The sequence below is a fragment of the Lipophrys pholis genome (genome assembly GCF_963383615.2).
Source record: "Lipophrys pholis genome assembly, chromosome: 14".
Lineage (NCBI taxonomy): Eukaryota > Metazoa > Chordata > Actinopteri > Blenniiformes > Blenniidae > Lipophrys > Lipophrys pholis.
The window spans coordinates 3,283,667-3,294,480 of record NC_137633.1 but is presented as its reverse complement, the minus strand read 5'-3'; the positions used below and the strand labels follow the sequence as shown (position 1 = coordinate 3,294,480).

General features: G+C 43.1%; 1 protein-coding gene across 1 annotated transcript in view; it reads left to right on the top strand.

The window, feature by feature from the left end:
- The first annotated feature begins 358 nt into the window (after positions 1-358).
- Positions 359-10,814, top strand: part of sos2 (son of sevenless homolog 2) — a 35,242-nt gene continuing 24,786 nt past the window's right edge. The window contains exon 1 of the mRNA XM_080480032.1: positions 359-1,301. Coding sequence (XP_080336158.1) covers positions 1,218-1,301 — 84 coding nt within the window. The 5' untranslated portion in view covers positions 359-1,217. The remainder of the gene's footprint in view (positions 1,302-10,814) is intronic.

Sequence of the window (10,814 nt, the reverse complement as noted above, 5' to 3'; positions counted from 1 at the left end):
TTAAAAAACTATGAAGTTACCAGTTACTCTTTAATGGAGCATCACATCGCAAAAATTAAATCAATAATTTTATTTATGTATTTATTATTAACATTGTGACGCTTGACAGGGAAAAGAAGCATGAATTCCATAATTCGCTGTCATTTAAAATTGCATTTCTAATACTTGGCTGAAAAAGTTATATTTTTGAGATTCACACATATAAATAGATGGCACCTTTTACAAAAAAAATGTTTTAAATCTATCTTCGTGCTGCGGGTTTACCTGCTGATACAGAAGTGAAGCGTCTAAAACGTCACGTTACGCAGCGCGCGCGCCTGAAGCGTCTGACGCGCGGCGGCGGCGCGGCAGCGGCGGCAGACAGGCGGCAGACAGCACAGAAGCGGCAGCGGCAGCAGCGGCGGAGTTGGTACGAACATCCTCGGACTTCTCAAACCAAAAAAACACCCCGGCTGCTACTCATCTCGCCCCGCTCTCAGACCATGCCTCGGACCGGCCGCCGCTCGGGGGAACGTCCGCGGGACATGACGCCGGCTCGCCGCGGAGGAGATGCCCAGATGTGAAAGCGGAGCGAGCAGCGCCGGAGAAAGTGTGCCTTGTTCGGAGCCGAGCGGGTCGTGTAGCCACAACACGGGAGTCGGAGCGCGGCGAGGCCAGCGGCAGCCGTGTAGCAGCAGTTAGCATCGTCGGCGAAGCCCGCTAAACGTTACAGGTGTCCAGGCGAGCGAAATCACCAAACATTACCCGGCGGCTGCAGTTAGCTGGTGACACGCCGGGCTCCCGCGTCTCGACCCAACGCCGAACTAAAACGTGCCTGTTTACCGCCTTTCAGCCGACGCCAAGGAGCGAGTATTACACTCAGCAGCATTGTTATTAGCCGTTAGCTCGTCGTTAGCCGCTGCCCCGTGTTTACAGCCGCGGCGGCGGGCTAGCCACATTAGCCACCGAGCTAGCTGGTTAACTTAATTGCTACATGTGGTTTATTTTCTATTGTTGCTCGTTTTTCCTTTTTTTTCTCTCTTTTTTATTTGCCAGTTCAACCGCACTCGGGCTCGCCGTGTAGTTTCGAGTGTAACTTATTCGTATTTGCGAGTGAACCAGTGTGACTTTTTCCACCGTGCCTGCCCCGGACTGACCCACCCATAAAGGACTATCTACCCGGGGCCGATGCTGACAGTTCAGCCCGGACCACGGCAACGCCAGGAGCCGCTACAGCAATGCAGCCCCAGCAGATATACGACTTTTCGAGTGACGAGAACAGTCACAAATGGAGAGGCCTCTTCGTGCAAGCCCTACGAAAGGTACCATTGTGGATGTTAACACTCGTGGCTTCACCTGAGTTTAGATTGCTCCAGTTTCAGAGTGCTGGTTTCTCCCTGTTAAAGTTACTGACAAGTTGCCAGGTCAGTGTGATCAACAGCCACATAATCATGTTAACATTATTTTAAATGTTCACATGCAACCCCATCCTTTGCAGTCATTTCTCTGCGAGAGCAATTGAGTCATATCAGTTATTTGACTGTTGACTTGTAGATTTGTTGCATGTAGTACAGCATCTGTATCTGTACATATATCCAATGCATCTCTCATCCCGCTTCCCGGCCCGTTTCTACAGCCTTTTTGTCACGTGTCAAAGTTTGGTGGGTTTTGCTTGAAACATGCAGGGTCAGTAACACAGAAGCTGTCCTGACCTGTCCCTTTGTGGCCAGCCCCTTCATTTTGTTCCTCATTTTCTCAAACAGCAAAGATGTCTCATCCTTGCTCGGCATTGTGACACGTCTCCATTTTCCAGAGTAACGCAGCTTTATTCTCATGAATCTGTGACTTTTCAGTTTGGGAAATAATTAGATTTTAATGTCTTATGTAAGCAGTACTGACCTGTATCATTTCCTTTTTGAAAGAACCCTCTCTTTCCCCTTGCTTGCATCATCTTGGCTTCTCCCTGTCACCAGCAGATTTGTTTTCTGTGTTCCTCATCCCTCACTGTTTCTGCCTCCACTTGCAAAGTCATGACAGCCCGGTCCTGACTTCTGATGGAGACACAACGAAATTGCTGCTCTTTCTGTTTTAGCTGTTTGGCCTGCTGTCCCGTCGGGTAACATGCAAGCCAGATTGTTTAGAAAATTGAAGTTGCACTGCGCTCTTGCACGCTGCTTTTCCCTTTGAAATGGTTCTGTGTGTAAATCCAGGAGGACCTACTCGTGAATCGAAGTGTTTTTATTGTGGTTGGAGCTTGAAGGAGTCGCTCTCTGTTCAAGCAGGCAGTAGGAGTAACAAGCATGTTTTGGATCGCAGTCTGTGGACATTTGTGACTTGTTGGAGCTGAGGGGGGTTGACCCAAATGGCAACACATGTTTATGTTGTGCAACTCATCACTGCTTACAATTTGCATTTTAGAAACTCATTCCCTGACAAAAACAAACAAAGCCAATTTCTGACAGCTTTTCTTTTAGATAAATAAACCTGTTTGTCGTCTGTCTTCAAACTGGAGATGCAACATCATAAAAAAGGAAAGTGAAATAATCGTCAGGAATTCTCAAGACAATTTACCAGCGAGGAATATAAAAGTGACATATATTCAGTCCTAGATTTTTCCAAGAAATTCTCCTTTTAATAAGATGTCCACACATTCAGCCATTCTTTTTTTTCTACATTCACTCTTTTATATTTGTGATACCAAACCATGTGTTAAGCAATCATACAAAAACAAATTTAAACTGAACCAGGAACATCATCACTATGAGGTGAAATGCTCATTATCTATATCTTTTGGATATCTGTTAGACAGTCTGATCTTGTTAGGGGGATAAGCGCATAAATTATCGTTTGACTCGAGTTGCACGCAACACGGTTACTTGATGTGTGTATTGTTTGGTGCCAAATCTGAGAACCATCCATGATTCTTTTTTTTTATTTGCAACATCGACTTAGCGTTTTAGTTGTTTTTTGGACGAGTGCAAATAAAAGAAATAAACACACACGAGACACTGTGCTACTGTGTAAAGGCCTGAAGACTTGGCTCTTCCAAAATCCACATGGCTGAACTTTTATGATAGATTTTACTGTTGCTAAGGTGGAAACTTCTCAAAGTGGAGCTTTTTCAGGAGTGAAAGACATTGTTGGGAATACAGAAATGTTTGTTTTTAAAATAGTGCTGAACCAGTTTATTCTCACAGCATGAAAGATGAATGACTGTTCTTTGTGACAGACTTCCAAGTATTACTCTGTTTGTACTGCTGTGATGAACTTGTAATCACATCGTTCCAGACCTTTGCCAGAAGATCAGTTATGGATAGCCAAAATAATCCCATATTATTTCACTATTAGTGGGGTTTTGTATTGCTTGAAAACCCTAAAATCCCTGGGATTGTGATGACACACACTTTTAGCAGAGGTAGCCAGCCTGGGATTTAGCCATGTAGCAACATGGTGTTTATAAATAACATCAATCTATTATTGACAGTTATCTGTGCAGTCGAAATGGTGCGATGAATCAGGTGAAACTGAGAGAGGGAGCGAGAGAGCAGGTGGTCGACCACGCTGCCACAGTTTCATTGTCTCGACTTGCTGCACAACTGCCGGAGGGGAAGCCTGTCACAGATTGACGTAGGAGAGGTTTGTTATGGTTTTGACAGACTGTGACTCGCTGTTTTTCACAGCTGTCCACCGAGGGGGAGTCGTGTTGGATGACTCTGTTCCGGAAAACCAGTGCGATCAAGGCAGAATTAAAGGCGACCTGTTGATGAGCAGGAGGTGACTTTATCATTAAGCAGAGGGATCATTTTAAGATGTTTCTCCTTCAGGTGCTCTGTAATTACTGGATGATTTTGGGAAAATGTACGTAGCTGCAGCCCGGCACTCACAGACTTTTCACAAATTACTTTTACATCTGATGGATGATTGTCAATAATTATTTACTCACCTAAGTCATTTATCAAACAGTGATGCCAAACATTTCCCAGCTGCAGCCTCTCACATGTGGAAAGCTGCTGCTTGAGTCATTTTATATCATTGTAATTGGCATATTTTTGCACTTGGGTTGGTGTTTTTTGAAAAGGATAAATTAAATAGAGGACATCACTGTCGTCAAAAGAGATAAAAATTCCACAAATCGAATGGTAATGAAAGAGATTGTCATTTGAAGCCTTGGGTAAGGATTCTAAAAAACACATAATTTGCAATGAAGTGTGACGAAGAAACGGCATGAAATGAAGCTGTTGATGCCATCAGCAAAGTGAGTTGGCAACATTTGATCAAACGTGGTGCGAGCTCTGATGGAGCTCGTGTTTCTTCTTCTATCATGTCGTCTTGGAATGCCTTTCTTGGTGAGACCATTCTGGAGATGCTCGTGTGCCTTTTGGAGATGCTGAACATTCCTTCTGCAGAAGGTTGGCTTCCCTTCTTGAGATGCGAGTGTAACTGTTCGAGATGTTGGCTTGCCGTCGAGACGTGCTTTTCCATCCAGAGACGCTTTCTTAGCTCGTTGCTAACGGGTAGCCACAAACAACCGCGATATATAGTCTTCAGACCAGATGTCAATGAGCGCCTTACTCACTACTGCTTCCTCATTACTCCATATCTGCCCGCGTGATATTGTCCAACTTTTTCTTTCTGCGTCTGCTTCTTCTGGTTTGCGCATTGAGCTTTGTGTATTACCCAAAATGCATTGCGCTCTACGTCACGTCCTCCCGCCAGGCTGGACAGTCTTGCTTGCATGAGAACCAAGACAGACGGTTTCCAGGGGATCAGAGTTTCTTTGTTCGATCCGGATCAGATGTCAGAGGTGCATTCACAGATGTCAAAAAGAAGTGGACTTTCCCAGAAGGTCTGGGAATCAAACAGGGAAATGTGATCGCGCCCTTCGGAGACGCTACTCTGCTTTTCAAAGATGCCTTCTACGGAGAAACTGGTTTTCCGACTGGAAATGCGAGTGCGTCTTGTGGAGACACTGGTTTCTCTTCTGGAGGTACTGGCTGTCTTTTTGAAGATGCCAACATCCTGAATGGATATACTTGTTAAAATCATTACAACATATGAAGAGGCAGAAGCACAAATTGTTAACAGGTGGTATTGTCCATGTGCCCTCTATTCCACCCAATTTGTTGGCGTATTTACAGTGCAAAGGCATAGAAGAAAACATCCCTCAATACAAGAAAATCAACACCTTTTTTTTTTTTCAATAAATCTGAATCGCCTGATATGAGTAATTAAAAAAATAAAGAAATATAGGGCTGTGTGTGTGTGTGTGTGTGCGCGTGTGTGCGTGCGCACGCACTGTAAGTGAAGTTTGTTTAGACATGTGACAAGTTGTGCAAAGGATGTGTTTCCTGCCAGTGAAGCCGTGTGGAGTTTTCAAAACTGTGTTCAAAAAGCACACTGGAATTGCAATATGTACCATTTGCATGAGCAGTGTAATATGAAGAGGAAGCCTAGAGAAGTTGTTCAACGCCACTAAATTGATCACTCATTTGAAGATTCGCCACCAACGCGTTTATGAGCAACAAGTGGGCAACACGCCCAAACTGTAGCTCGATTCAGAAAACAAGAAGTTTACGAAAGCCAATCACAAACAGAGTAACAAAAATGAGCGTCAAGGACAGTGGATTTCACCAGTTGATGGAGAACTTTGAACCGTTCCTGAACCGTGTCTCGACTATTCCTGATGGCCGCCGCACGCGCCTGATGCTTGGCATGAGGATCATCTCACGTCTGACATTATGGTGTTAATAACGTTGTATTTTCTACATCTGCCGTTTTATGGCAAACAGAGACGGACAGAACCTCAGCAGGTCCGGTTTCGTTGCGTTGGCGTGTCGTCGTGTGGATGAGTTCGCAGAATTTCACTCCAAAGCTGAGGCACTTGTTTTAATCAAGATGAGTTCAAGCTGTTTTCACCTTGGCATCACGGATTTATGTCAAACTGCCTAATTTCTTCTATAATTGGGTTAATTCCTGTTAACACAAGCCCTGTATCTACCGTCAGTGTGGATCATCTTCAACAGAAGCAGATTAGGTGGAGCAACCAGTTAAGTTGTAAATGAAAGTTACAAAGAGGCAGGAAATGACACAGAAAAACACACTTCATCAGCTGTGACCACAGAAGTTTCTGTGCGAGCAGTTAACTGGTCTCTGTGTGCGCAGTCGTCAGGGAAGGTTGTGCTTCTGTTTAAGAATCAGTCCGAATTTTACTTTCACTTGTTTGTTTTGCTCTTCTTGAGGTAATTTTTTTAAAGACGAAGCCAAAAATGTCACAAACGGCAGTTTTTCCATTTATTTTCAGTATTTATGTATACAATCATCACTTTAATTTGTGATCTTACTAACATAAAACCTTTTAAACGTGTTTACAAAGTGCTCAACAAAAAATCAGATCATCCAAATAATGCTAAACTAATCCAGCAAGATGCTGCACACAGTGGAAAAATAACACAGTTGTAATTCCTTTCAAATGTTATGTAAACTGTAATAGTGAAAGGAGAATGGGAGGGGGGAAAAGCAGAATAATCACATCAGCAGATGACAGTTGAATGCAGATGCTTCACATACTGATGTTGAGGGGTGAAGAAGTTAACTCAATCAGAATTTATCAACCACTTAATCATTTGTTTATAAGTTGGTTGTTGCAGCTCTAAAGCAAAGTGCATGTTTATGCACACGCAGCTCAGCGTTTGTCCCCATACAGACTTCCAAAAACTACTCAGATTCGACACGGTATTCTTTCTAAATACGCCTCAGGAAGTTGCACAGCTCGTCCACAGAAAAATAAGAGAAGATATGAGTAAAGCACAGGTGCCACTGTCCTTTCCAGAATTGAATCAGGTCTGTTGACGTCAGCTCGTCCTCAGGCGGAGTTCAGATTAAGGGCTGGGGGGTGGGGGCTTCATCGGGCAGCGGTCACTGTGTCAGGTCACACACTGGAAGCTGCACGTCCACCATGCATGCGATTGTGACGAGAAGTGTGTGTTAATTGCCTGAGTTAAGAATTGGAAAATGTATCTCTGCTTATGTCGCCATGCCCTTCGTATGCATGCATCCTTTGTGTGCACGTGTTGTTGTTGGTTTTTTTTTTCTTACTGCTTGTGCCTGTTGTCTCGGAGTTGATCTCTGGCCTACGGTTCCCCAGACAGTCTGGTTGTAATGGCAGATGATGTCATGGCATGAATCACAAACAGTGACACATGCTCGGGTTTAATAACAACCACACACACACACACACACACACACACACACACACACACACACACACACACACACACACACACACACACACCTCCAACACACGCACACAAGCCACATTACCTGCAACCTGAGCCTGATGCAGTCCCATGTACACAGCCAGGAGAATAATCAATTGAATTAGAAATGTTAACCCTGTATTACCACCGTCCTGCCTCTATTATTACCTCCAGGCTGTCTGTTCTCCTGCCGTCAGCACACACCTGATCACACCGCGCATGTCGGTTCAACGGTGTACACAGATGATCAATCCCGGTTTCAAGTTCGACCCAAGCACGTTTGACCTGCATCTCTTTGTCTCCAGAATGCACACCGAGCTGCGGCACACAGTCTTCGGTGTTTTGGTGCATTTCTCCTTCAACAGTTTTGTGTCTGTTTCCAAGTCTGATGTTTTAAATGACACTGCATTTCAAACTGAGCATTTTCTTCTGGGGCATGATGGCTGTCTGTGGTTTGGATATTTGGAGAATGTTTGTTTGTTTATCTATCTATCTATCCTTCACTTTCTCTCGTAAGCTTCACAGCAAGGCTCCATTGTTTGTATGTCAGGTCTGATTTTCTCTGTAGACTTGAAGTAGACCATGTGACAGCGTTATTTTTATACAGCGCAAGTCAATGAAAATCACCCACTTTTCAACCATGAATACACCAATCAGCCATAATATCAGGACCACCTGATTTGTCTGCAGCACAATACAGCCAACGGTGATGCACATGTGATGTGTGCTCTGACATCTTTCTGTTAGAACAAGCATGGCGATATCACTAGACAGAAGTTTGATAGCATTGCAATCAACATGCTTATTGCACTGTTCTCTGAGGATCCAGGAGGGGACAAAAGCTATAAGTGACATCTTTATGGTACCTTCAAGTTATTCGGTTCATTATTTGTACTTTCAGACAACTGTACAATATTAATAAGCATCATTCTGTTTTCTTGGATTCTTGTTTGAAATATAACGGATGACTTCATGTCTTCTTTATGCGACTTTACTGCCTGTTTATCACATTTGGTATTTGTAACTGTTATGCAAATAAAATAATTAGCTGTGGTTTCTCATCCTCCCACACCTTGCAGAGCCCTCATCTCAACTTTCTCTTGTTCAGTTACCTGGTGGTTAAATGCATCATATTGTCATCAGGCGTGGGCTGATAGTGGCTTTGTGTGATTGACTAGTCAGTGTCGGCCCAAAATGAACATTCCTGTATCTGTGAAAGCGTCATAAAATGACACTAACATTTGTCCAAATGCTCATGTAATGTGCACAGTTGGAAGCATTTAATAGCATTTTTCTCAGCTGTGAGAGGGACTTTTTCTGCTATTAAACGCTCACTAATTGTCTGAATGTCATGCATTGTAACTTGTATTGACACATTCATTGGTTGTGACATTAAATGGCTAAAATCCGTTTCAAGGATATTGCAAACTACATATATATTGAAATATTAGGTTCCGGCTGTGGCTTCTGTACGGCTGTATCCAACTTCGCACTGAGGCAGGAGTTGATCCAGCTGACTTTTTTTTTTATTAACATTTTTCCGTTTGCCATTAGTCAAACAGCAGTTATCAAGGTTTGTTTTGTGGCACTGTAGCAGCGTTTTGTTGTCATCCCGTAACGTCTATTGATCCCTGAGGGTTCGCACCAGAGTATTTTGAGATATAAATTGAGTATGTTGCATGACAAGCCAAACCACAAAACAACGTGTGAGTCGTTGCCTGGAAGACATGGTACCCAACATGAAGGTGGCGTCACTGATGTACTAGTTAACCTGTAGTTTCTAACCCAAAGCTGCTTCAGAAGTGCTTATTGGATTTATCTTAACGGAAATATTCCGTGGTTAAATCTGTTAACAACTCCATTACCATGTATTGTTTCTGAAAACCTCTCCTATGTGTGTGTCGTCCACATTTTTCAGAATTTTTCGCCAGACATGCAAATGTTGTGCTGCGTCGGGGCTCTGGATAAACTCGTTATACATTTTGACCTGGTGGTTTCTGTCTGTCTGTGAATCCTGGGTTTCTCTTTCCTGAGCTCGTGCGTGCGTGCGTGCATGCGTGTGTTTGTTGCTCGCTGCCTCCTCCTCGTACACGCACATCAATACCTCTCAGTCTGCCGCTATGATCCGCTCTCCCCGGGGGCTTCGCTCTGTGTGGGCAGCGAACAGGGCGAAGGAGGGAAAGTGAAAGTGAGCGCGCGAGTGCTGGGACTTCCTGTACGCTGGCCTTTCTCCTCTTAATGGAGATGACCCATGAAACTGAACACCTTAACATGTTACAGGAGGATGTGCATGAAAACTGACATGTGATGTGATGCTTCTCATTGTAACCTGTTTGGCTGATTATAGCATCACACAGTTACCATCAGGTCCAGTGTTTACTACTTAGCTGTTTCCATGCCAGATACAGCTGCATGTCATGTGATGATGTCATAGAGAGTTGACTCAAATTCTAATAAATGTTAAGGCTGGTTGATGAATCGAAATATAAACTAAAATCATGATGTGAAATGTTGCGTATTGCTAACCCGCTATGTGTTTGTATCAACATTTTTGCAGGGATGTTTGCATTAATAGGTGCACAGAATATTATTTCTGTGAGCTTGAAAAAAACAAAAAAAAGCATAAATACTTGTTTGAGGAAATCTTTTCAGGTCTCATTTTTAAATGAGAAAATATTTTTTACGATTGACTGTGACTAGATCAAGAAACTTAAAAGTCAGAGGGAATATAATTGGCACACATCAATGTATTTGAGGTCTACAGGTAAAAAAATTAATTGTTACACATATTTTTCCTAAGGCGTCCAGCCCTAATGAATCTGTACACGTTTTTCCTCCATTGTATTGTTCATCATTTCATTTCCATTGATACCAGCACCTGAAGCTTGACATCAACAGGCAGCTAAAGTAGTATTTGCACCCGAGGTAAAACCTTAGCAAGTCGACAGAGCAAGTTTCAATAGGTCGCTGTAGGGTGCAGAAGCTTTTCTTTACATGAGATGACTTGTTGAAACTGTTGTTCTTCTCTACCTCATGAAACCGACCGTCTCCGTTTTGGCCTGAGTGCTTTTTAAATTCAGGAGTTCCCCTGCTATTTTTCCACTCAATTACTTCCACTTTGCTTTCTTCAGTGTCCCACACCGACTTTATTAGCCTGTGTCAATTGCCCATTAGGGTCAAGTTGCAGTAAATACTGTAAATACATTGAGCCACAGTCATACCTGCGCTGCTCTCACTCCTCCATCTCAAAGTGGTCATGGAACAGAGCGGGCAGATTCTCTGAATGCAGCTCGTAACATCTTACCTGTCACTTTAACTACATTCTTACTTTATACCTGCTGGTAATGCCGCTGCGTTATCAGTTTAGATTGTTAATGTTTTTCAAATCATTATGTGTAATATTTTTAGTTAGTGTATCCAGTATTTTAAGACTGCAAGTTTTTAACTTTAAAATTTCTCCCGTTTTATCATTCCCAAATAACCCGTTTGTCAATACATCCACAGAGCATGAGTTTTGTCATGTAGGGAGTCCAAAACGTATCGAGTAGTTGTTTTAATACAATTCTTAATTGACATTTG